This window comes from Myripristis murdjan, chromosome 19 (genome assembly GCF_902150065.1).
Source record: "Myripristis murdjan chromosome 19, fMyrMur1.1, whole genome shotgun sequence".
Lineage (NCBI taxonomy): Eukaryota > Metazoa > Chordata > Actinopteri > Holocentriformes > Holocentridae > Myripristis > Myripristis murdjan.
Genome location: NC_043998.1, coordinates 1,061,939 through 1,089,098, shown reverse-complemented (window position 1 = coordinate 1,089,098; position 27,160 = coordinate 1,061,939). Strand labels below are relative to the sequence as shown.

General features: G+C 40.3%; 1 protein-coding gene across 1 annotated transcript in view; it reads right to left on the bottom strand.

The window, feature by feature from the left end:
• Positions 1–27,160, bottom strand: part of ryr2a (ryanodine receptor 2a (cardiac)) — a 666,625-nt gene that overhangs the window by 51,794 nt on the left and 587,671 nt on the right. Inside the window, exons 95-101 of the mRNA XM_030078094.1 lie at positions 22,287–22,441; positions 19,359–19,574; positions 12,777–13,049; positions 8,145–8,351; positions 7,305–7,619; positions 4,768–4,835; positions 752–902 (exon numbers count right to left, since the gene is read on the bottom strand). Of these exons, the coding sequence (XP_029933954.1) occupies positions 752–902; positions 4,768–4,835; positions 7,305–7,619; positions 8,145–8,351; positions 12,777–13,049; positions 19,359–19,574; positions 22,287–22,441 (1,385 nt within the window). The remainder of the gene's footprint in view (positions 1–751; positions 903–4,767; positions 4,836–7,304; positions 7,620–8,144; positions 8,352–12,776; positions 13,050–19,358; positions 19,575–22,286; positions 22,442–27,160) is intronic.

Genomic DNA, 27,160 nt, shown 5'->3' with positions numbered 1-27,160 from the left:
TGTTCTGAGCTTTGATATCATCTACCTCCTTCTGGGTGAATTGTATGCTTGTTTTAATCTCCTGTACCTCTCTTGTAATTGTGTCCAACCTGGAGTTGGTTGAGTCCATGATGATTTGTACAAAGCCTTTAAATTTTTCCTGTTGCTGCTGTAAGAGTGCATTGAACATGTCTTTCTGTTGTTGTAGCAACTCTTTTACCTGAGCAAGTGAAACCAGATCTTCCTCTGATTTGTCTTCTTTTTGATTTAACTTGTTTTAGCTGGAAACAAGTTAAATAAGTTGATTCCAGCTGAAAGATAATTGCCCCTGCAGTAATTATCCAATACGAGGTTCTTACCTATTTGCTTAGTTAAATCCAGGTGGGGACTTTTTTTTGGCCAGGCACACACACACACACACACACACACACACACACACACACACACACACACACACACACACACACACACACACACACACACACACACACATATCTCTCTCTCTCTCTCTCTCTCTCTCTCTCTCTCTCTCTTTCTCTCTCTCTCTCTCTCTATATCTATATATATATATAGATATAGAGATATATACATATATCTCCCTGTCTCTATCACACACACACACACACACACACACACACACACACACACACACACACACACACACAGATATATATGTACATATATGTGTGTGTGTGTGTGTGTGTGTGTGTGTGTGTGTGTGTGTGTATACACACACTCAGTGAAAACCACAAAAAGGAGGACATCCCCATACCAATAGTTTTCTCTGATAGGCTATGATCTTCTTTGAGAAGGCGGACTCTTGCAGATCAGGTTCATCTGATTTGGAGGTATGATGCTGTCTGACTTTGTGCTTGGGCTTCTCTCTCTTCTGTAGCTTCTCTTGCTTCTCTCCATCTTCACCCCTGAAAACACAAAACATGTCACTGCTCAGATGTAGCTCATGTAGAGCTCTGCTCAAGGTTCTTTACCCTGTTAAAAGGTTTTTTTCCTCGCCACTGTCGCTCTGTGCTTGCTCATGGGGGAGTCTGGTTCATGGTTCATGGGATTATCTCTCTAATATCAACAGGGTTTCTGTAAAGCACCTTGAGATAAATTCTGTTATGACTTGACACCATACAAATAAAACTGAACTGAACTGAACTGAATATTCCTTTAAGCATTTTATTTATTTATATATTTTATGTGTATTTGATAAGGGCAGATACATCATCTGTCAGATACAACTATTCTCTGACATGCTCTGATACCCAATTCCCCCTCAGGGATCAAGAAAGTATTTCTGATTCTGATATATCATAAGCTAGTTTGCAATGTTAGTCTCTAGTTGAGCCTTTGTTAAAACAGTTATATAAACCACAATCAATATAAGAAGTGCAGGGCACAGGATAAAAGTGAGTAAAATATGAACAATGAATAAATATAAGACTGACATTTCAGTGTACGTGCATGACTGGGTGCCCTTTAGAAACTCAAATGGAGCTAATAAACTGTCCAGATATAGTATATGAGGTGTGTATGCAGTGAATTACAAATCATTGATTCTTGGGAATTTGGATAAAACAGGTTTTAATTTTGAAAGAAAAAAGTGCGTTAAATTACAAAATCTGAAGGTATATCATTATCGGCCAAGGTCTTGGCTGTTCAGCAATGTACCGGTGCAACCTCCTCATTTTGCATTTTTTTTCATAAAATAGGTTTTTCCAGTTATTAGGCTACTTTGTTTTTGTCAACACCGTCACCATAATGTTTTTTTTTTATTTGAAAAACATATTTTTGTATTAAAGAGACTATTACTTTAATAACTCAACAGCACCAAAGAAACATATTGTAAGCATATTCATTTAAAACAAATATAACTGCCTCTGACGGTGGTGACACTAATCTGACGGTGGTGACAGTGGCCTCATTAAAACATACATTTCCAAACTTTATACCACTCAAGTCAATGGCTTCTTGTTTAACAACTTTATTTAACTATTTGGTACAAAAAATAACAATCCTGAGCTCTGTTATAAGCATTTTTCAGACTTCAGTCATCACCGTCACACAGAAAACCTGACGGTGGTGACGTCTGACGGTGGAGACAAAAACCTGCTCTTTCACATGATAAGCATGAGTTGTTCACATTAGCCAGCTTGTTTTCGCCCTGTTGCTACCTGCATCAGACCTCTTCTTAAAAAGTATACATTTATTCCATAATCTAATCTAATATTTTTTTATACAAAAGTGACAGTGTTGACAATTTATGGTTGTGACAGTAGCAGTGTCCAAAAATATGAAGAGATTTAAGAGAAAATAGCAAACTTCCAGGAGCCTGAGCAGTCTTGAAGCATGCAGTAGAGCTGAAGGTTTGAAAAGGGCTCCTCAGGAATGTAACTGACCTTGTAGTTTTTTTATTATTATTTTTTAAATATATATCAGACGGTGGTGACGAATATCTGGGACACATTTTGAGCAACCACAAAATAATAGTAAATATTGTTCAAAACCCATCGTTTGTAGTTTTTAATACATATTATGATGTACTCTTTCATGTGGTAAAGATATTATTCAATGAAATTATTACTTTTTGTTGTTTTAATCAAGTTGAAATGATTATCTCCTATCCGAGGACAACTGGTTTTGTAGGCCATGGGCCAACATATAATCATTAAATTAATACAAATTAAAAATAAACCTATAAAAGAACCTTACAAATGTGCAAAGGACCCCCTGATTATGCCCTTGATTCTTTTTATTCATTAAAATGTTGTAAATTTCCAGCAGAAATAGCATTTTTCTTAGTGGGACATGATTTATCCAAATTCTCAAGAATCAGTGAAATATTGATTGCCTGTTCAGAAAACTCATGACCAAAAGAAATTTGCTCAATAGAGAAATTTGCAGTTCTTTGCAGCAGCACCACTTGCAGTGGAGCCAAAAACATGGTTTTAAGAGAAGAGAACCTGAGATTCTCTTCACGGAGAATGTGGCAATGTGGCATTTCTTTGGTCATTGGAAAAGAAGCTTGTCCAAATCTAATTTATTTGTTCTTATTTTGGTCAATAAATTAACTAAATAAATTTGGATAATATTCTATCATCTCATCCTTCATGTAAAGTACAGCAAACATGCATTTGGCTGTGTTGGTATGTAAGCCTTTCTTTTGAAGTGAGATCTTTTTATGATCCACTCTATTGAAACTCGTGCATCTTTTTGTATATTCTCATACACTATATTACCAAAAGTATTTGCTCACCTGCCTTTGCTCATACTATGAACTGAAGTTCCATCCCATTCCTAACCCATAGAGTTCAATATGATGTCGGTCCACCTTTTGCAGCTATTACAGCTTCAACTCTTCTGGGAAGACTGTCCACAAGGTTGAGGAGAGTGTTTTGCAAAAGCGCATTGGTGAGGTCACACACTGATGTTGGTCGAGAAGGCCTGGCTCTCAGTCTCCGCTCTAATTCATCCCAAAGGTGTTCTATCGGGTTCAGGTCAGGACTCTGTGCAGGCCAGTCAAGTTCATCCACACCCGACTCTGTCATCCATGTCTTTATGGACCTTGCTTTGTGCACTGGTGCACAGTCATGTTGGAAGAGGAAGGGGCCCGCTCCAAACTGTTCCCACAAGGTTGGGAGCATGGAATTGTCCAAAATGTTTTGGTATCCTGAAGCATTCAAAGTTCCTTTCACTGGAACTAAGGGGCCAAGCCCAGCTCCTGAAAAACAACCCCACACCATAATTCCTCCTCCACCAAATTTCACAGTCGGCACAATGCAGTCTGAAATGTACCGTTCTCCTGGCAACCTCCAAACCCAGACTCGTCCATCAGATTGCCAGATGGAAAAGCGTGATTCATCACTCCAGAGAACGCGTCTCCACTGCTCTAGAGGCCAGTGGCGGCGTGCTTTACACCATTGCATCCGACGCTTTGCATTGCACTTGGTGATGTGTGGCTTGGCTGCAGCTGCTCGGCCATGGAAACCCATTCCATGAAGCTCTCTGCGTACTGTACTTGGGCTAATCTGAAGGTCACATGAAGTTTGTAGCTCTGTAGCAATTGACTGTGCAGAAAGTCGGCGACCTCTTTGCACTATGCGCTTCAGCATCCGCTGACCCCTCTCCGTCACTTTACGTGGCCTACCACTTCGTGGCTGAGTTGCTGTTGTTCCCAAACGCTTCCATTTTGTTATAATAGAGCTGACAGTTGACTGTGGAATATTTAGGAGCGAGGAAATTTCACGACTGGATTTGTTGCACAGGTGGCATCCTATGACAGTTCCACGCTGGAATTCACTGAGCTCCTGAGAGCGGCCCATTCTTTCACAAATGTCTTGTTTCACAGTCTGCATGCCTGAGTGCTTGATTTTATACACCTGTGGCCAGGCCAAGTGATTAGGACACCTGATTCTGATCATTTGAATGGGTGAGCGAATACTTTTGGTAATATAGTGTATGAACATTCATTATTGTGATGGTGTATTAGGGCCATTGTAGGGAGAAAAAAAAAAGCCGATGAAAGAAATGCCATGTTGGTCTGTGGGTGTGCCCCAGCTGCTCACGGTGGAGAGCAAGTACCATGTTTTATCAAATGCAATACTACAGCCTGGGTTCAAAATTGGCCCAGACCCTTTGCTGCATGTCATCCCCTCGCATTGCCCTGTTTTTCCTGTCTCTCTCTGCTGTGGCTGTCTAATAAAGCACAAATGCCCACAAAGTAATATTTTAAAAAACGGTTTGTGATCTTTGAGTTATAGAAAATGAGAGAAGAATTGCACATACTCAGCTTTTTCACGTTCACATTCAGTCCCCCCTGTTGTCTCCTTTGTCTCTGAAGAAGAGCTCTTTGACTAGAGAAGAGTAAATGCATCATTAGACAAAGAGCCAGGGATTCACTAAACACAGTTATTACTCTGACCCTTTAAAGGAGCAGGAGCACAGCTGTACTGAGTATTTAATTATTATTATTATTAATTGTGTAACTGTAGATAAAACTAACAATAAATTAATCATTATTGGGTTTTCATCAAAACCAAACTGAGAAAAAGATCTGTGTGCTTCTGTAGCATTGGAAAGACAATTTAACCAAGATTTAGCTCGAATATGTCGGGTCAGGTTGGTGAAACTGCCATGTCCAGGTCATTTTTTTCCCTTCAATTATGATTTTTATTACTGCCTTTACAGACATTAAGAAAGCAGTCGAGTTCATTTTACAGATGGGTATTCACAAAATACATACTCAACGAAAATTAAATAAATAAATAAAATAAATAAAAAATAAAAGCACAAATAAAAATAAACAAAAACACAGAAAAATAAAAAGCAGCACATATGTACAACTCTGGAAAAGATCACTGCAATTTATTCCTAAATCAGCATGTCTATGACAAGCATTCCATTCCAGTTATATTTCTCCACAAGCACACCTCATTCTGCTTAATGAGGTACTGATTAGGTGATCACCTGAATCAAATCGGAAATTTAAAAGTAACTATTGACCATTCCAAAAAGGTGAAAAGAAAGGTTTTGAGTGAGGACAAGAAAGGGTCAATCCTGGCTTTACGGGCACATTTCAAAGTCGGCAGCTCACAAGAACAAGGTCAAGCAACAGACAACAACAAAGCTACAGGCTAGAAGAGGGCAAAAACGAGTCAGTACTGAGAGGGATGACCGCGAAACGTATTTGAATATCACTCAAGAACCGTAGGCTGACCTCAAGTGACCTTCAACAACAGTGGAAAACTGAGACTGGAGTGAAGTGCATGGTAAAAGCGATTTGAATCAGGCTTCTACAGGCAGGGCTGAAGTCATGCAAAGCCAGTAAATAGTCCTTCATCAGTAAGAAGAAAGAAGAGCCAGGCTGAGGTTTGCAAAAGACTGCAGGAATTGGACTGTAGAAGAGTAGAGTAAGGTCATCTTTTCTGATGAGTCCAATTTTCAGCTTTGCCCAACACCTGGTCGTCTTATGGTTAGACAGAGGCCTGGACAGGCCTAGAGCCCACAGTGTCTCGCACCAACTGCAAAAATAGGAGGGTCAGCGATGATCTGGGGGTGCTTCAGCAAGGCTGGAATTGGGTGGATTTGTCTTAGTGAAGGGCGTATGAATCAAGCCAAGTGCAAGGTTGTCTGAGAAGAACATTTGCTTCCTTCTGCTAAAACTATGTTCCCCAACACAGAGGACTGTTTTTTCCAACAGGACAATTCTCCATGTCACACAGCCAGGGGAATCAAGGTCTGGATGGAGGATCACCAGATCAAGGCCCTGTCATGGGCTGCCCGTCTCCAGATTTGAACCTTATTGAAAACCTCTGGAATGTCATCAAGAGGAAGATGGATGGTCACAAACCATCAAGCAAAGCTGAGCTGTTTGATTTTTTGCAGAAAGAGTGGTATAAAGCCACCCAACAGCAATGTGAAAAACTGGTGGAGAGCATGCCAAAATGCATGAAAGCTGTAATTGCAAATCAGAGTTATTCTACCAAATACTGATTTCTGAATGTTTTTTTAGTCAAAACATTAACACCATTTTGTTAAAAATGAATTGGCATTTGTTTTCTTTGGATTATTAATGTTCTGTAAATACTGCATCATCTCTGTTATTTTGAAGTGTTGTCATTTCCTTTAAATATAAGCTCTAAATAACAATAGTTTTATTTTGAATTTAGGAGAAATATTATCAAAACTGTGAACTTGTCATGTTTCACGGTTCTTGTCTGCCCCGCCCCCTCCTCATCTGTGTTCACCTGTTCCCTGATTGTGTCTCCCACACCTGTGTCTAATCACTCCCTATTAGTCCTGCTTATATTCTCCCTGTGTGTCTTGTCTCGTCGCCAGTTCGTTGTAGCTTCTGCTCATGTACCAGCGTTATCTCACAGTCATAGTCATAGTCTTTGAGTGAATGATCCTTGCCTGTTTTTCGACCTTGCCTTTTGCCTCACGTTTTTTGGACACCTCTGCCTGGTTTGATTGCTTCACCATGTACCGACCTCAGCCTGTGAATAAACCTGCTTTTTGGATTTCAACCGGCCTTTGTCGTGCATTTGAGTCAGTATTCCCTGTGTCACGTTCATGGCAGAACTATTTTTAAAACCTGAGAAACTGATTATTTTGCAGTGGTCATTATCTTGTGTTTTGTCTTTTACCTTTACCTTTTTACTTCTTACTATTAGGGAGTGTATAACATTGAGACTGGGACTGCAGATGAAAATGAGCCTTTTGGCTAATTATGTTGCATTTACAGAAATGTTTATTAATGTGCATTATCCCTGATAAATAAATTAAATACATAAATAAATAAACAATCAGGAAAACTGTATTACTTGGTGCCTCCGTCTGAGCTCTGGTCGGGGGGGTACAGGTGGGGTTGTGGCAGTCGGGGATGGAACTGGAGAGTTGAGCAGTTCTGTCAGGCTAGCATTGGGGTTATGGGGGGTGATTTTGTACTGGCCTCCCTCCCTCCTCAAGTCCAGGCCAAAAATATCGGACAACAGCTCTGTCTCATCAGTACTGATGGCCAAGTCAGCCAGGTCCTCCTCCAGGGAGGTTCGGTCAGATGATCTTTTCTCTACATCCTCCCCCTCTCCTTGGACCTCTTCCTGGGAAGGGTCAGGCATGTTGACTAGTATGTCTGACACCTGGGGAAGGTGGAGAAACATTCAGCCTTTATCCTGTAAGAAGCTTGTTTATACAACAAAACAACAAAATGAAGGCAACGAGCTTAAAGGAATGACCTTATGAGAGTTGCTACATGTGGTGCACCAGATTGTTGAGGAGAGCCAGGCCTCAGTGTAAAGGATAATGCCAAGGGTTTTCAAGTTTTTTCATGTTCTGGACCCCAAAATTGCCTTTCATTAAGCCCATGGAGCCCCATTTGAAGCGATTTTGCGGTGTAGCAACATTATAATGAGGAAAAAATGACATTTTGCTTATAGTGATAAAATGTTTAGCCCTTTCAAACCTGAGCAAATTCACTTGATTATGTCAAAAACATGGGTTAAAAAGGTGATTACAGGAATCAGTACAAAAAAAGTAGAAAAAAAAAAAAAAAAAAAAACAGATCATTAGTGAAAAGAGGTGGCCTTAAGTTTAGATCAGTCAAATTAAGAGCTTTTCAGACTTTTTCAAGACCTGAGGATTCCCTGCTCTATATGCATACCAACCTTCATGGTCTTGGTCCCCTCAGCCAGACTGCCTCCCAGGAAAGTACTGTAGATAATCCGACAGAATCCTCGGACCACACTGAATGCCACATATAGAAGCCCAACTAGGGCCGACCAGTAGAAGGAAACCATGGTGGTTACCATGTCTTTTACTGTCATCTTCTTTATCTTCTTCATCTGCTTCTTCAGGCTTTTCATAGACAGCACCTGGAAAGAGACAGAGAAAATAGTATAGATGAATTGTCTATTGAGTATATATTTGTGGTTATGTAATGTTACACCACCATTTAATCATATAATCTAGTAAATATTATACATTATTATTGTCCAATTTTTAATTTAATATTATGTCCTTTTGCATTTGGAAATTGCATACTGCATTTTTTTTTATTTCAAATTTCTCTAAAGAAAGTTACACAGAGACACAGTTAGACAGAGAGTAATTCATGCAGTCATGAATTAAGAGCATTAAGTGCTTTACAAATATAATAATAACAATAATTAAAAAAAAAAATTGGTACATTTGGCCTCCGATGTATGCCATATGCATACATTGGGGGACTTGGTTTTTTGTGATTTGCCATGAATTTAACTTCACTGAATTGTAAGAGGAGGTAAGGTTGGGAGTGTATCAGCAATGTTTATTTATTTATTTATTTATTTTTATTTCATTCATTTATAAAAGAGAAGAACAATTTAATATAAATAGAAAGGTTCCCAGATCTTGAATGAAAGGGAGCAGAAAGAAGAATAATCTTATTTAATCTGCCCCTTTATCCCAAGAAATCCATTTACAAAGAACATCATTAAAAAAACAACAACAAAATAAACAAGAAATAAAATAAAATAGCTGCCGGCCAACCCAGATAGTCACATTCCTTTTTAGTTCCCAAGTGACAATTCAGTTAATACCATTCAAACAACAACAAAAAATATTTATACTTTTCATTACAATGGGTATGGGTATGACAGTCAACATAACTAACATATTTCATTATATTTCGATAACATACTGGCTTTAATTGTTCCTTTAAATGTAATGTTTGATTTGTATTCTTTGGTTTCTTTGTTCAGATTGTTCCATAAACTGATTCCTTTCACAGAAACACAACATTCCATCAATTTAGTCCTGAATCTTGTTTTTTTTAAAGATCTCTGTTAAAGTGGCATGCTGCAATTTTGATGTCAATGATGGCACCAAAATTGCAGGATCTCCAGGCACAGACCAGGTAAGGAAGCAGGTCCACACCCAGAGACAAACATTGTCTGTTGCAGTTGTGGCTCAAGGGAAAAGCAAGGTGAACAGATCCAAATAGAGTAAAATAGAGTAAGATAATAAAATAAGGGGAGAATTAACAGCTTTCATTGATTCCAGTCATGTGTCAAGCAGCGATGTTTGTCAAACCACACTTGTGGAATGTGTAAGGGGCAAATTTGCCAAAGACAGTAAAACTGAGTTGTTAAATGGATTTACATGGACTGTAGGTCCATTAGTGTTGTTGTAGAAATTGGGATGAAAAACATCATACAGACTGCATCTGGGAATCCATCATGTCATCCATTCATCGTCCGTTAGGTATGGGTATTGGGTAATCCATCCAAATGGTGGTAAACAAATAGTTTTATACATTTATGTAATATTAACTATCATTGGTTATATGGTTTTGTCTATGATAGTTATTATATTATTAACTCATACCTTGTGATTTGAAAAAATGACTTCAAAAATCACTTGACAGCCCTAATATACAGTCAAGCACAAAATTATTCATACCCCTGGCAAATTTTGACTTCAAGTTACTTTTATTCAACCAACAAGTTTTTTATTAATTGGAAATGACACAGGCATCTCCCAGAAGATAATAAGACGATGTACAAGAGGCATCATTGTGGAAATAAATATTTCTAAGCTTTTATTTACACTTGAACAAAAAGTGGCATGTCCAAAATTATTCATACCCTTTGCAAACTGTCACACTCTATGGGAGAATCCAAAGTTCTATACCATTCAAAATAGTCCAAGCTGTTCTTAAGCATGCTAATCACCTTGATTCACTGGGAACAGCTGTTTTAATCAACTCAACAGGTGAAAAACAGCAGCTCTCTGCAGTTGGTTTTTGGACAGTCATGGCTAAGACAAAGGAGCTCACTGAGGACCTGCGACTGCGCATTGTGGCTGCTCACAAGTCAGGAAAGGGCTATAAGGCCATATCTAAATGTTTTCAAGTTTTCCAGTGGCTACAGTGCAAAGTATTATTAAAAAATACAAGACATTCTGCACTGTGGAAAATCTCAGAGGACGTGGTCAGAAGCCTAAAGTGACACCTGTGCTGGCCAGGAGGATAGTGAGAGAGGTGAAAAAGAATCTGAGGATCATCGCCAAGGCCATCCTGGTGAATCTGGGCTCTGCTGGTGGCAACATCTCAAGGCAGACAGTCCAACGGACACTGCACACTGCTGGGTTCCACAGACGCAGACCAAGGAGGATGCCACTTCTCCAGATAAGGCACACAAAAGCCCGCTTGGCCTTTGCAAAAGCTCATCTGGACAAAGAAGAAGACTTCTGGTCTTCTGTTTTGTGGTCAGATGAAACAAAAATTGAGTTGTTTGGCCACAATGATGTATCCTACATTTTGCGTAGAAAAGGAGAAGCCTTCAACCCTAAGAACACAATCCCCACTGTCAAACATGGTGGTAGGAAGATAGCAAGAATAGAATAGAATAACACTTTATTAATCCCCCAGAGGGAAAGTCAAGTTGTCACAGCAGCAAAAGTAGATACATACAAGACACACCACATACAGACCGGACACACAATCACAGTAGCACTGTGCATGATAAATAATTAAATGACAACAGTATGGTCGCAGACCAGTGTACAGTCATAGTCATAAGTAAATAGATAGGTAAAAGCACTAAGGTGCTGGGAGCCTGTGTCCCTGTAAGTACGTATGTACGTGTATGTGTGTGCACGTGCGTGTCCGTGTGTGTGAAGATGGGACCTTAAAGAGACCCTCCAACCTGAAAGAGTTAGAGCTCATCGCTAAAGATGAATGGGCGAAAATACCAGTGGAGACATGCAAAAAGCTGGTCAGCAATTATAGGAAGCACTTGATTGCTGTAATAGCCAATAAAGGCTTTTCTATTGATTATTGAGAAGGGTATGAATAATTTTGGACATGCCACTTTTTGTTCAAATGTAAATAAAACTTAGAAATGTTTCTTTCCACAATGATGCCTCTTGTACATCGTCTTATTATCTTCTGGGTTATGCCTGTGTCATTTCCAATTAATAAAAAACTTGCTGGTTTGTAGAAGCCAATAACGACTGCTTTACCTCCTGAGCCATGGCGGCGTGGCTCAGGAGGTAGAGCGGTCGTCCGGTAACCAGAGGGTTCCCGGCTTGATTCCCGGCTCCTCCAGAGTGTGTCGAAGTGTCCTTGAGCAAGACACTGAACCCCACACCGCTCCTGATGGACAGCTAGGTGCCTTGCATGGCAGCCTCTACCATCAGTGTGTGAATGTGTGTGTGAATGGGTGAATGTAAGGCTAAACATTGTAAAGCGCTTTGAGTGGTCAGTAGACTAGAAAAGCGCTATAGAAATGCAGTCCATTTACCATTTACCATTCAATAACGTAATAACGGCCGATGACGTAATAAATATGCCCTTTTTAAAATGTAATAGGCCAATAAAGTAATAACTGGCCAATAATGGAATAAAAGTCCTGAACCGATAACGTAATTACTTTAATAACGTAATAAGTTATTACGTTATTGGCTGGTTATTATGTTATTTTGTAGCTCATGTTATATGTTCTATTTTACAGTTCAGGGTCTTCAGAGGTTGAGACCAGCAGTCAGTCTGGTTATTTAAGGAACAATTGTTACAAAGGTTTAATAAAGATTACATTTTTCATGACCAAAATGTGTGGTCATTACATTTGAGAATACATCATCCTCAAAGAGGCACAGTTTTATAGGTCTACATGTAATATATGAGTAATTGTCAGTGTTTGTAAACATTTTTTGGCACTTGCATGGCAAAAGGAACTGATTGCTATGCTGGACATAATTCTAATCATAAAGTTATACAAACAAATAGTCTTAATTCCTGGGGAGGGGGACAGAGAGAGAGAGAGAGAGAGAGAGAGAGAGAGAGAGAGAGAGGGAGAGAGAGAGAGAGAGAGAGAGAGAGAGAGAGCATTTTATTACAGTTATATACAATAAATAAAACTTAAATCAAGTGATATTAGTATATTATTACATTATTGGCTCAGTTATTACATTTGCAAAGATTTTTTAAGCAGGCCAATAACATATTAACCAGCCAATAATGTAATAAGTTATTATGTTATTGGCCAAAAGTTATTGCATTATCGGTTCAGGACTTTTATTACGTTATTGGCCAGTTATTACATTATTGGCCTATTACATTTTAAAAAGGGCAAATTTATTACATTATTGGCCGTTATCACGTTATTGGCCATTATTACGTTATTGGCTTCTACACTTGGCTGAATAAAAGTAACTTTAAGTCAAAATTTGCCAGAGGTATGAATAATATTGGGCTTGACTGTATATATTATGTACATTAAGGCTGTCAAATTATTAATGTTTTGTCTTGTTCTTACCTTCATCAGCAGCATGATATTGTGTCTGAGAGCAAATAGTGCTGTCCAGACTGTGGTAACGGAGAAGAAACCCATCTCAGGGTTTTCTGCCTCTGGCTTCTCCCGTTCACTCTCCTCTTTCACCGCTGAGCGCTCACCAGGGTCTGACATCTGAGCCGCTAGCTGCATCTCAAAGATGGTGTCTTCACAGAAATTGACAAACAGCTCCATCTTCTCCTTCTCCCCTCCTTCGTTCACCACATCAAAGATGAACTGACGCTTGGATTCTTTGACCTGCAGGTGTGGTATGCATTTACAGAGTTTATTTTCTTTGTTCCCATAATTATTTCCTGGGAATCTTTTAGCTTTCCATATCTATGGAAATGTTTGGGTACGGGACGGGATTGGTCACGTGGACATTCAGGAGAGAGAAGCAGAGGATCCACTACGCACCACTCAAGATCTATGGAAGAAAGTGAGCAGCTACAGATACCTCAGGGTTCACATCTCTGAGGACCTGACTTGGACCATACACACCACCGCCCTGGTGAAGAAGGCTAGGCAGCATTTGTACCACCTCAGGCGGCTGAGGAAATTCAAGATCTTTACTTCGCTGGTGAAAACCTTCTACGCTGCCATAGTAGGGTCTGTGTTTTACAAGGATACAAGGATACAAGGAAGTTTCATTATACAACAGGTTGTATATTGAAATTAAAATGTGGTTCCCTTTTGAATGATTAATTGATTGTATAAAAAATAAAATTATTAAACATGGAGGAGTGCAGATGGTGCATTGAGTAGTCTCACAGCCTGAGGGAAGAAACTGCTCTGTAGTCTGGTGGTACAGCAGCGAATACTTCTGTATCTTTTGCCTGACGGCAGCAGGGTGAACAGGCTGTGGCTGGGGTGGGCTGGGAGCATCACCGCCTGGTACGGCAGCTGCAGCTCCCAGGACAAGAAGGCCTTGCACAGAGTGATCCGGTGTGCTGAACGCATCACCTGAACAGCACTGCCCTGCCTCCTGGACATCTACACCCGGCGGTGCAGGTCCAGGGCAAATCGGATCATCAAAGACACTCACCACCCCAACCACAAACTGTTCGAACGGCTGCCCTCTGGCAAACGTCTCCGCTCCATCAAAGCCAGGACTGAGAGGCTGAGAAGGAGCTTCTTCCCCCAGGCCACACTTTATACTTTATAACAAAAACACAACATCACCTTATCACCTACCTGCTGTATCTGACAGCTCAGCACCTTACTACCCCCTGCTGTCTGATATGCTCACAGTCCCCTGCACACTGCGACTGTCATACTATTACTACTTGTACTTTCTTTACTATGTACATACCCCTGTAAATATGCAATTCCATTCATGCCATTCCATTCATTTCTTATTTATTATATTACACTTGGGTCATTCTATAATTTTGGGACATCTTATGTCCCTGGGATATAATTTTTAGTAAAACTTAAAACTTTAAAAAGTAAAACTTTTTATATTGACAGCTGTTCATGTTTTCACAAATACAATGATTATTTATTGTAGAAACAGCCATTTATTAATTAAAAAATGGCTCTATATCACTATAATCTACAATTTCCCTCTGTCTTTTTTTAATCACAACCAACTTCTAATTAGCCAAAAAACAATGAAAAGCACTTATTTACTTTTTATTTTGATAATTTCCCATTCATTAAGTAGAGATAATGATGGCAGATACAAATTTTATGTCAATATATAAAATATTATATGCAAAATAACATTTTTAATGTGTGTCCCCGAAATCATTGTCAACTAAGTTACCCATTAAAAAAACCCTTTCAATAAGGTCTGGTTTACCCAAATCCTATGACCTTCACCTTGTGATGTCATTTCATCCTCAAGAAGACACTCAGCAGGCTGCATGGTATGTTCTTTCTGCCTTTGCTTAAATATTTCTTATAAAGTAGTGTCTGAGTCAAGGAAGACTTTAGTAAATGTAGTAACAACAGCGTTACTCGAATATCATTATTAAATTATGTTTAATAATATTTTATTTAATTATTTCTGTAATAGTTTAAGAAAATCCTTCTCAAAAATGCCATTTGGTATTTGGTTGGAGGCAGCCATGTTGATTTAATGCCTGAAAACAGCAATAATGTCAACTATGTTACAGTGTTAATTTCGTCAGACGAGACTAGACGAAATTTATTCGTCAACGATGGGTTTTTTCATGACGAAAACAAGACGAAGACGATACGAAATCAATACCCTTAAACACTGACTGTGACCAAATTAACATGCATTTTTCTTTTTCTGCTAACACGCATTTTTTGTTGACTAAAACAGACGAGACGAATTCTACATCATTATATAAAAACTTAATAAAATGTCTCTTTCCTTTTTCGTCATAGACTTTTAAATTACAATCCAAAAAGTGCATTCATTGGATGTGCGTTAGTTTTTCTCCTCTTGCACTGCTGTGTGCTCATGCCGGGGTGTGTGTGTGTGTGTGTGTGTGTGTGTGTGTTTGTGTGTGTGTGTGTGTGTGTGTGTGTATGACTGAGGAGCACACACCCAATGGCACTGTCTGAAGTGTAGCACGGCGAGAACAAAGTTAAAACCTGCTGCCAATCAATAGACAGTCATTTCACGTGTTAACCTATGTTTCAATAAATGTATTCCTGCCTGAAACACACTGAACAATAGAAGATAAACTTATTATTCCTGATTTGAGATGTCGTAGCTGCATCTGGATCAATATGCATATTTTTTTTATTAGAATATTTTATTAGAATATGTCAGGCTTTATTTAATACCTATTTTTATTTCAGATCAGAAAGGTGGGTTTTTTATGTTGTACTTATGGCAAAAGAGTGGTTTAAAAATATACTGTTGCATGTTCTGCTAATTTTTTTTATCTTGACTGTTTTAAAGTCCTAAAGAGTTGTTTAATCATGTTGGTTCATAATAAAATAAGCAAATTAGAACATGGATGTATTTCTGTGAATATCAGACCAGGCACCTTTAGCAACGTAGCATTCCTAATCATTCAACATGTGGAGCTACTTCATCAGGTAATAACAGGGCCGGAGTGGGACTCATTTTCAGCCCTGGAGTTTCATGCCTAAGACCTGCCCACTTTAGATCACGACCTATTATTATTAAAATCAAAAAATATAACGGGTCACAACCTACTATCGTTTGAGCATAGAAAGTGGTTGTATTGGAACTAATGCTTGCTTGTTCACACACTCTGTTACAACAGCTCACCTGTTCCTTCCATACTGACAGGAGCAATCCCCCCATCACTACTGGCTCCTGGCTCTGCTTCTGACACCAAATCACATTTTAAAAATTGTCATAATTCTCAGCACAAATCTCCCCTTTTTACAAAGCCTTCTGATCAATTCAGGTCAGTTTCATTAATGTAGTGCTGAATCATCTAGCATCTCAGGACACTTTTCATATAGAGCAGGTCTACACCATACTCTTCATTATATTAATTCTAATAATATTCACTCAATGAGCAATCCTACCTGCCCACTCTGGACTTGTGGGCTCATGGCTGGTGCTTGGTGCTGGATCTTGCTTCTGACTCTGAGGGGCTACAAGACAAAGTTTCCCAGTTATGTGGCATTGCATCATACTATTATTCAAATTATATAAGGTTATGTTATGTCACAACGCCACACAATTCACTGACTTGATAATTAATTAACTTGAACGGTGGTGTGCGTCTGCAAAAAAAAAAAAAAAAAAAAAAAAAAAAAAAAAAGAGCTGCCAGTGGAGGCGGAGGCGGCCCAGGCACAGCGGTAAGCAGCATAGGTGATCAACCCACTGCCATGACTGGACTGAACACCGGCCCCAAAAAAATAAAAAATAAAAAAAGTGAACACCGGCCCTCGTGGCCCAAACATCAGACCGGCCCACCGGGAATTGTCCCGGTCCTCCCGATTAGCCACTCCGGGCTTGGGTAATAATCACATAAACCTTAGAGATGAGTGAAAAAAGACTAAAATGAATCTACTGGTTAGACTAGATTTTTTAATTAACATTAGTGTCAATCTGCATTCAAAGACTAAAAAAAAGACTATTGACTAAAACTAGACTAAAATACTTTGGAATTGGAAACTGAGTTGACTAAGGGTAACATACAGTAGTTGACACTTGACACCATATGTTCTTGTATTTTTCAGGAGTTAATTTTGAAATAAATTCTAATAATTTGTAACATATAATAAGACACAATAAAACACACTTTTGTTTAACCTTTTAAGACTTCAGACTGTTATATATAAATTAATATACATTTTCTATAAATGCATTTAATAAAATTACAAGTGTTTCACTACAAACTAGTCTGGTTGGTATGTGTTTTTGATGTCACAGTGATTCCAAATGGTATTAAGTAAATTTAGAGTTATTTTTATGTTATGTTTCATCAGATTTTTTTAATGTCCAGTCAACTCTGTTACTATAGTCAACTATGATACCACACAGTCAACTAAGTTACCATTATGTAATAAGTGATTAAAAAAAAAATTAATTGTTTCCTAAAACCAAACTAAATAAGTAGAAACTTTGTGGCTGAGAAGTATGTCATGCTGTATACTTTTTTCAACAAAATTACCTTCGATTTCAAAGGTTTTTGAAGAAAATATGTAGACCATTGATTGCATTTGTGAAATCGGGGGTTTAAAAGCAAAAAAAAAAGTTTGATTTCTTTTTTAATTGGCAATTAAAATTTAAAATATTGGCAAATGGACACATATTCTACCAGGAATAGTGGTTGTTTTAATATCTGGCATTTATCCAAAGTTACAATTTGACAGTTTTTGTCCGTAACATAGTTGACGAAATAATCAGTTAATATCTCCTTTTATTTAATAAATATCTGAAATCAATAATGCTGGAGCTTGCCAATTACTAAAAACATAACATTTAAACACTTCTTTGTCAGGGAAAATATTTATACTGGAAAACATTAGCCTTTTTTTTTTTTTTTTTTTTTTGCAAAAATTCTGAAATTCCACATGTCCCAAAATTATAGAGTGACCCACTTAATGTTTATACTTGTATATAGAGGTGTATGTATACTTTTCTATTTTATTGTATTTGCACAGTGCTGGAGTAGTTGGCAACACATTTCACTGCTACTGTACATGCACAATCATGTATGTTACAAATAAAAATCTTGAATCTCGAATTTCTGTGAAAATTCTGTCTGTGTTCTGGGCTACTTCCTGTTTAGTGCTAGCGTTTACGTTACAACACCGAAGGCAACACCTAGGCAGTATGTGTAACCTAGCTAAAGGTGGAGGACATTAACCAAAATTTGTCACTGGGGAAGTTTAAAAGTACCGAAAACCATGCAGGGAAATCCAAGGTATGGAAGCATTTTAATTTAGTTATGAATGCAGATAATGACGACAGTTGGTGATGCAAAATGTAAATCTTGTGGGGTTCTGATGAAATATTACAGCAAGAAGACTGGTAATTTGGCCTTACAGCGACACATGGAAAAACGGTGCAGACTGCAGGATGCAGGCTGCAGGTGGTTCAGGGCTAACTGCTGCCCTCAGACCATACCAGTGGCTTGTCTGCCAAGATCATCTATATAACACTGTGCTGCACCATGCCCTTCATCCCACACAGCTGGCACAGGATGCCCCAGAGGTTGCCGATACTCTTCTAGCTGCCAAAGCATTGGTGATGCATGAAAACAAGACAGTTTTAGCAGCTTTGCTGTCAAGATCAGTGTTGCAAATGGGGGACACAAGATTTAGCACTGGCTCTCTCAGTTTAAACTGTGTCCACAAGCTAGAAGGTTGTGGAGAAGTTTAGTAGATCAGTGACATATCCCCAGATGTGTTTGACTTTCTTGTTGATTCCTGCAACCATTCTATGAGGCTCAGTGTGAACTTGAAGGGGACCAGTACACAACCATAAACCTAGTGTTCCTTGCTGTGTTGCAAACATCTGTGAGAGGCATCTCGATTGGATCATGTGGAGGGTTGAGATAAAGGACCAACAGAAAATTGCCACTTTTCTTTGTCCAAAATACAGGCAGCTAAGAATGCTAACAAGCACTGAGAGAGATGAGCTACACCAGGAGGTTTGAAGTTGAACAACACTGACACCGAACAAGCACTCAGCACCGCAGGTGATTAATCTACCCTATGGCTGATGTTGTTGAGCAGAACTATATTCAACACAGAATCATGTCATACACAACGATCTTTTATGAACACCATCTCACTTATTCGAAGCTAAGTGTACCTGCTCTGAGATTTAGACCATTCCAGCTAGCAGCAGCAGTGAACACCACTTTAGCGTTCCTGGGAGAACCATCGAACAGAGGTAATAAACATGAACTCAAAACTGCACAGCGAGATTAACAGTGGGTGAGTATGTGTCATTAGGGCGCATGTAAGTTGATTAGTTCACCTGTAAGTGTATGCTGCTGAGCTAGTCCAATCAGCTGAAGCCCACTAAAGTTTCTTTTCTGAACTTGTTTGTCATTTGTCTATTCACTCATTCATTGATCCACTCATTAATTCACTGAAATAAACATAGGATGCTGTCTTAATTACTACAGTGACAATGTACCCATTCTTACCTGAGGTTTCTCCCATTGTGTTCGACTGGACTCACTGATCTCAAAGTAGACCCTCTCAATGCGTTTGGCACTGCCCATGATCTCAATCCTGCCCAGATAGGGTTGGAAATAGTTGAGGACACTCTCTGCCAGCTCCAGGAATGTCTGCAGCCGGCTGTCATGGGGCATGTGCTCCGACAGGTTGGTCAGCAGAACCGCAACATTGAAGCCAATGTCCTTTGAAATCACAATTGAGTTTTTTCTCAGTATTCACTAAACTTAACAGATGCCCAGCATTCGTCAACCTCCAGCTTCCTCTAGCAGGTGAGACAGTGAGGATCATGGCTGTAAGGGTACCAAAATTACTTCTCAAGTAAAGGTCAGTTTATAGTCTGTAATTTGTGGTGACTGCCACAGGCGATAATCATGTTATGGTCAGTCACAATGAAATTTGGGTTATACTAAAGGGGATGCTGTTGTTGTAGTTTCTATGGCTGTTGCGCTAGTCATTGGGACTTCAACTGACATGAACTTTGACCCCATCACCCACTCACTTGTCAGTGGCAACAGCAGAGGGCTTTTCTTAACATCAAAATAACTTTCATCTCATATAATAGTTGATACAACAGTAATAAATCAGAAATTTCTTGAGGTTAACAAATAAAATTATCTTGTACTTGTGAAACTCAACTCAAGACACAAGACACTCAATACAAAGATTACAAGGAGAGAAAATTCAGAGCAATCAACTGGCCTTTGGGAATACACTCTAATTCTCAAATGTTTATTAGCATCCAAAATCAAAGCTGAGCGATAATGGAAAGTTGGCAGCATAGTAATGATGTACACTCCTGATCAAAATCTTAAGGCCAGTTGAGAAATTGCAACAATTTACATTTTGCACTGTTGGATCTTAAGAAGGTTCTAAGTAGAGCTTCAAAATGCAAAAAGAAGAAATGGGAGTGAGACAAAAAAAAAAAAAAAAAAGAGTAAGCAATTTATTGCAAACAACCATTAAACTGAAATGGGCTGTTCATCAGCTGATCAAAAGTTTAAGACCACTGCCTTTAAAAGCCCAAATCTTGGCAAAAATGTGGATTCAGTGTCATTTTCTGTCAGGTATCCACACTGTCATGACCTCCTGATGGCAAAGGCAAAAAAGCTTTCTTGGTAATCACCTCAAAAATTCGTTTCGGCATGCTTGATGCTAGTGTTTCCAGGAGGCTAGTGGGAATGTTGCTCCAAGTGGTGAAGATGGCTTCACGGAGGGCATCCACTGTCTGGAACTGGTGTCCATTTCTGTAAACTTCCCTTGCCATCCAATCGCGAATGTTCTCAATTGGATTTAGATCAGGGGTACACGCAGGATGGTTCCAAAGAGTGATGTTATTTCTCTGGAAGAAGTCCTTTGTCAGGTGGGCATTGTGAACTGCAGCGTTGTCCTGTTGAAAAACCCAGTCATTACCACACAGACGATGGCCTTCAGTCATGAGGGATGCCCCCTGCAACATCTCCACATAGCCAGCTGCCATTTGACTCCTCTGCACAACCTGAAGCTCCATTGTTCCACTGAAGGAAAAAGCCCCAGATCATGATGGCTCCCCCTCCACTGTGGCGTGTAGAAAACATCTCAGGTGGGATCTCCTTGTCATGCCAGTAACATTGGAGGCCATCAGGACTGTCAAGGTTAAATTTTTTCTCATCAGAGAATACAACTTTCTTCCACCTTTCAATGTCCCATGTTTGGTGCTCTCGTGCAAACTCCAAATGGGCAATTTTGTGCCACTGAAGGAGACGAGGCCTTTGAAGACGTTTTTTGTTCTTAAAACCCTTCTCTCGCAGATGCCGTCTGATGGTTATGGGACTGCAGTTGGCACCAGTGACAAGCTTAATTTGGGCCGAGGATCGTCCCGTGTCTTGACGGACAGCCAATTGGATCCTCCGGCTCAGGGCCGTGAATTTTTTTTGGGTCTACCACTTGACTTTTTTGTTCCATAACCCTCAGGATCTTTTAGGAAGTTAAAAATGACTGTCTTACTGCGTCCAACCTCAGCAGGAATGGCACGCTGTGAGGGCCTTGTTGTTGGGCCTTGCTTATGCAGCTCAACAATCTGACCGCGTTCAAAGAGAGAAAGCTTTTTTGCCTTTGCCATCAGGAGGTCATGACAGTGTGGATACCTGACAGAAAATGACACTGAATCCACATTTTTGCAAAGATTTGGGCTTTTAAAGGCAGTGGTCTTAAACTTTTGATCAGCTGATGAACAGCCTCTTTCAGTTTAATGGTTGTTTGCAATAAATTGCTTACTCAAATTTTTTTTTGTCTCACTCCCATTTCTTCTTTTTGCATTTTGAAGCTCTACTTAGAACCTTCTTAAGATCCAACAGTGCAAAATGTAAATTGTTGCAATTTCTCAACTGGTCTTAAGATTTTGATCAGGAGTGTATATACGGCAATCACAACTCGCAAGTCTATAAACTGACTTCCTGTATCACTTTGTGTCAGAGGAGCAGCAGCAACCGCAGAGATGGAGGTAGATTTCTTGAGTTTGCTATCGTTTGTTTTAATAATCATTCTTAATAGAACACATGTACACATGTTGGAAGACAAAAATAACAATTTTCTCCAGAGTATTGAGAGATGGCTGTGGTTTTAAAAAATTTAAAAACAGTAAATACTTTTATATCATTTTGGGCTGTAAAAATTCTGCTACAAATCAATGACCTCAAACTTTGTTTAACAAATTGAGTGGATTGGGGTGATTATATTTCAGAATGTTTTACAGCTAACAGCTAATGGTTAACATTTGGAGCATCCAGCCAGAATCCAGCAGTCAGTAACAATGAGAAGAACATAGCACCACTCCTGTCCTCCAAAAGGATCTTAAATTTAGATAATCTGTGATAGTTTCAAAGTTGCTGAGGATATCTGGGTGTGAAGTGATATACCTTGGCGGGCTCATGAAAGCGCTCTACAAACTCTTCATAATCCAGGAGCTCATTCTCATCCGTCTCTGCACAGGAGAGCAGGAACTCAGTCTCAGATTGGGTGTAGTGCTTGTGACTCTCCATGGCCTTCTGGAAGTCCCTCTTGGAGATGAGACCTGTTAGTCAATTGCTGAATCAATAACTCATTATATTAGTTGCCTCTCTCTCTCTATATATATGTATCTATCTACCTATCTATCTATATTGAGCTGCCCACTGAAACACATCCCCTCCAATTTTGTTAAATCCTGCCTCAAGACCATAAAGACTTATGATACCATTCAAAACAAAAATCGTTTTTAGGCACAAATTTAAGGAAAGGATATCTTGAATAAAGCCTTCACTGTTGCACAATCATTCATTGTTGTTTCCAGTCCACCTGACGTGTTTCATCACTGTGCTCTAACAGACTTGAAGCTACTGCCAAAAAGACAAAGAAGAAAAAAAATCCCACAGGTCAACTGGATTGTGTAGATTCTTGAAGACCCCCCTGAAGAAGCTTCTTGGATGAAAAGTGAAGCATCTTCAAGAATCTACAAACAGGGCACCCCGGTAGCTCACCATGAGGGCGTCCTCCCTAATAACATATGATTGCTAGACTTTATTGGACATCAGACAAAATGCTCCAAAGTTGTCTACAACATCTGCGATCCCTGTGGACATTATCAAACAATCAGAGACCTGGCGCACTGGTTGCCGAAGGCGATACGGGCGTAAGAGGGGAAGACGTGGGGGACTGCTGGTGAGGTTACGCGGCCTCCTATACCAAGCATGCTGCTGGCAAACATGCAGTCTGTCAGCAACAAGATGGACGACCTCCGCTGCCGGGTCAGTGTCCAGCGAGATCTGAGGAATTGCTGCGTGTTCTCTAACATCGGACTATCCAGACAGTGCTATACAATTGGACGGCTTCTCCGTATTCTGTTCGGGCTGGGCAAAGGACGCAACTGGCAAGTTGAAAGGGGGGGGGGGGGGGGGTTTGCTGGTGAACAACTCGTAGTGCACCGACGCGGAAGTGATCTCCCACTCCTGTTCACCGGCCTTCAAACACCTTACCATCGAATGTCAGCCGTTTTACTCACCACGAGAATTCCCATCAGCTCTACTCACTGCGGTATACATTCTTTCCCAAGCCAACGCCAAGGTAGCCCTGGAGGAACTCTACGACGCTGTCAACAGGTGTAAGAGGCTGCACCCGCAAGCCATCTCCTTCGTAGCCGGTGACTTTAATCACTGCAACCTAAAGACAGTGCTACCAAAATATAACCAACACATCAGCTGTGTCACCAGGGGCAACAAAACTCTCGATCACTGCTATTCAACCATTAAGGAAGCTTACAGATCTGTCCCCCAGCCTCACTTTGGGAAATCAGATCATTCCTCTGTACCACTGCTCCTTGTGTACAAGAAGGAGGAAAAGAGAGAGAAACTCATCGTGAGGACGGTATAGCGCCGGACTGCAGAAGGTGAGCTCATGTTACAGAGCTGTTTTGTATCTACTGCCTGGTCAGTTTTTAGAATTCTGCTACCTTGCATGAGTACACTGAAGCAGTTACTGATTATGTTAAATTCTGCGTGGACAGCTGTATTCCGATGCATACTTTCTGCGTTTACCCTAACTAAAAACCGTAGGTAAACAGTGATGTAGGTGTGAGATTGCATGGGAGGACTGTGGCTTTTAAATCTGGGGACGACGCTCGTTACAAGAGCGTGAGATACAAGCTTGGAAATGCAATTAAGTCTGTGTAGTATCCTGAGACTTCTTATACTCATCTAGAGGGAGCTCTAGGCTCCAGGTGTGGGTTTCTAGTCAGGAAGTCTATATGTAGAAGTCCATGTCATGTGATTTCTCTCTCACTCTCTGTATGTGTAGACTACCATGTGTCAGTAAAAAAAACCAAGAAAGCTATTTCTGGAGTCCTGCGGACTCCAGGATCCCTGCCTCCATTTGAGGGAAAAGTGCAAGCTTGGGAGGAATACTGTGAGATAATGGAACACTTCTTTACTGCAAATGATATCACTGATGAAGATAAAAAGAAGTCCATATTGCTCAGTGTGGTGGGAGCACAAACGTATAGTTTGATGAGAAACCTCCTAAGTCCTGCAAAACCTGGAGAAAAGACTTTTGCCCAGTTGGTAACTTTATTAAAGAACCACTTTAACCCCAAACCAAGTGAAATTGTCAATTCTCACGAATGAGACGACCCACTGAATCTGTAGCTGAATATGTGGCTGAGTCAAGGAAACTGGCACAAGATTGTAATTATGGAGAGACACTTTCACAAATGTTATGGGACAGGCTGGTATGTGGAATAAATGATGATCGCATCCAGAGGAGATTATTGTCAGAGAGCAATCTCACATTTGAAAGTGCCCTGTCTCTAGCTCAAGCAATGGAGACTGCCAACAGAAATGTGCAGGATTTGCAGGCAAAGGCAGGAGCCATATCCTATAATGCAGTGAGGGGTGGTGGATCAGAGAGCAGGGGGCAAAAGAGAGAGAGCCAGGGGAGAGCAGAAAAGGATAAAGACTGTTATCGCTGCAAGGGTAAACATGCACCTGAAGACTGTCGGTTCAAAAAGGAAAAATGTCATGCATGTGGAATGACTGGACACATTGCCAGAGCTTGTCGCAATAAGAAAAAGTCTAATGCTGAAAAGAATGCTGACAGAAGAACCAGAGGAAGAGGAAGACGCTTCACACAGGAGAGAAATGTGCATTATTGTTCTCCCAGAGTGGCAGAAGGGAGTGAGGAGGAGTGTTATGACCGGCTCAGAGTTGCAACACAATGAGGAACAGAACACCAAGATAAATGCCAAAGAATAACATTTATTATACAAAAAAAAAAAAAAAAAAAACCACAGGACAAACATAACATCAGTGAACGCTGGGATGTTGTTCCGGGAAGTGGAGAGAGAGAGGGCGGGGAAAAAGAGCCACTTATATAGGCCCAGCCCATAGCATCAGGAGCTGCACCTTGAACTGAAAGGTATAGAGTAAATACATATTAGAGTACACATGAAGAAACAATATAATAATGACACATAACACCCCTTCCCTTAAGATGACAGCCATGCTGGCAACATTTTAAGGTACACGTGAGAGGGCATCAGCCACAACATTGTCATGCCCCTTCTTGTGCCTGATCTCAACATTAAAGTTCTGGGCCATTAGGGCCCATCGCATGAGCCGTTGGTTATTATTGTACATGCGATTTAGAAAGACAAGAGGGTTGTGATCAGTAAAAACCAGCACCGGCTGGGGTGTTGAGCCAACATAAGCCTCAAAATGCTGGAGGGCCCAAAGCATTGCTAAGGCCTCTTTTTCAATGGTGCTATACTTAAGTTGAGCTGCAGAGAATTTCTTGGAGAAATAACAGACTGGATGATCAATACCAAAAGAATCCTCCTGCAACAATACAGCACCAGCACCAGTACCACTTGCGTCGACCTCCAACTTAAATGGCACTGCAAAGTTGGGAGCCAACAACACTGGAGAAGAACTGAGAAGAGCTTTTGTTGTCTGAAAAGCCAGTTCACTCTTAGAATCCCAAACCAAATCCTTGGTGGGACTAAGGAGGTCAGTCAAAGGAGACACAATGGAAGCAAAATTATGACAGAAACCTCTATAATAACCAGCTAGACCGAGAAAACGATGCAGCTCCCGCTTAGTAGTGGGAACAGGGAACTCAGCAATAGCAGTTATTTTTGCATCAACTGGCCGCACTTGACCCTGGCCAACCTTCTTGCCGAGATAGATTGATGGTAGCCTTGGCAAACTCACATTTTGCGAGATTCAGAGTGAGTGAAGCATCTTGCAAACGCTGAAACACAACAGACAAGGTCTCCACATGAGACTGCCAGTCAGCAGAGTGGACTACTACATCATCAAGATATGCCTCACAATTTGCCACACCAGACAGCACCCGTTGCATCAGGCGTTGAAAAGTGGCAGGGGCATTACACATGCCAAATGCCATGACTGTATATTGCATGAAACTGTCTGGAGTCACAAATGCAGAGATTTCAGAAGCACGTGATGTTAAGGGCACTTGCCAGTAACCCTTTAGCAGGTCTAGCTTGGTGACAAAACAAGCAGCTCCGACTCTATCTATGCAATCCTCAATACGAGGAAGAGGAAAAGAATCGGGCTTAGCAGCATTGACTTTCCTGAAATCAGTGCAAAAGCGTGGTGTTCCATCAGACTTTGGCACTAACAGACATGGAGAGCTCCAGGCACTGAAACTAGGAACAGCTAGGCCATGCTTTTGTAGATACTCAACCTCCTTCTGCATTTGAGCTCTTTTTGTGGGGTTCACACGATAGGCATGCTGCTTAATAGGAAGACAGTCACCAACATCAATGTCATGTTGCAACACAGTGGTTTGGGTCGGTACATCAGAAAAAAGTGCATGATGACTTTCAATCAATTTGATGATATCACTCTTAGCTGTCCCAGAAAGATGAGACAGATGAGTCTCCAACTCACACAACACTTGAGAATTCTGCAACCGAGCACACAAAACAGAAGCATCTTGCATCACTAGGTCATCGTCCTGGGGAGAATAGGATGGCAACACTGCTATTAAAGCTACAGGCAACACTTTAGCTGAAGGGGAGGAAACTGGTCCACAAGCCCTGGCAACATAGGACTTCAGCATGTTGACATGGCATACACGAGTCTTGCGTCTCCTATCAGGTGTACGGACGACATAATCTGTTTCACTCAGTTTCTTTTCAATCACATATGGGCCCGTAAACCTAGCCTGAAGTACTGAACCAGGGATAGGAAGAAAAACCAACACAGTGTCTCCAGGTTTAAAACTGCGTTCAACA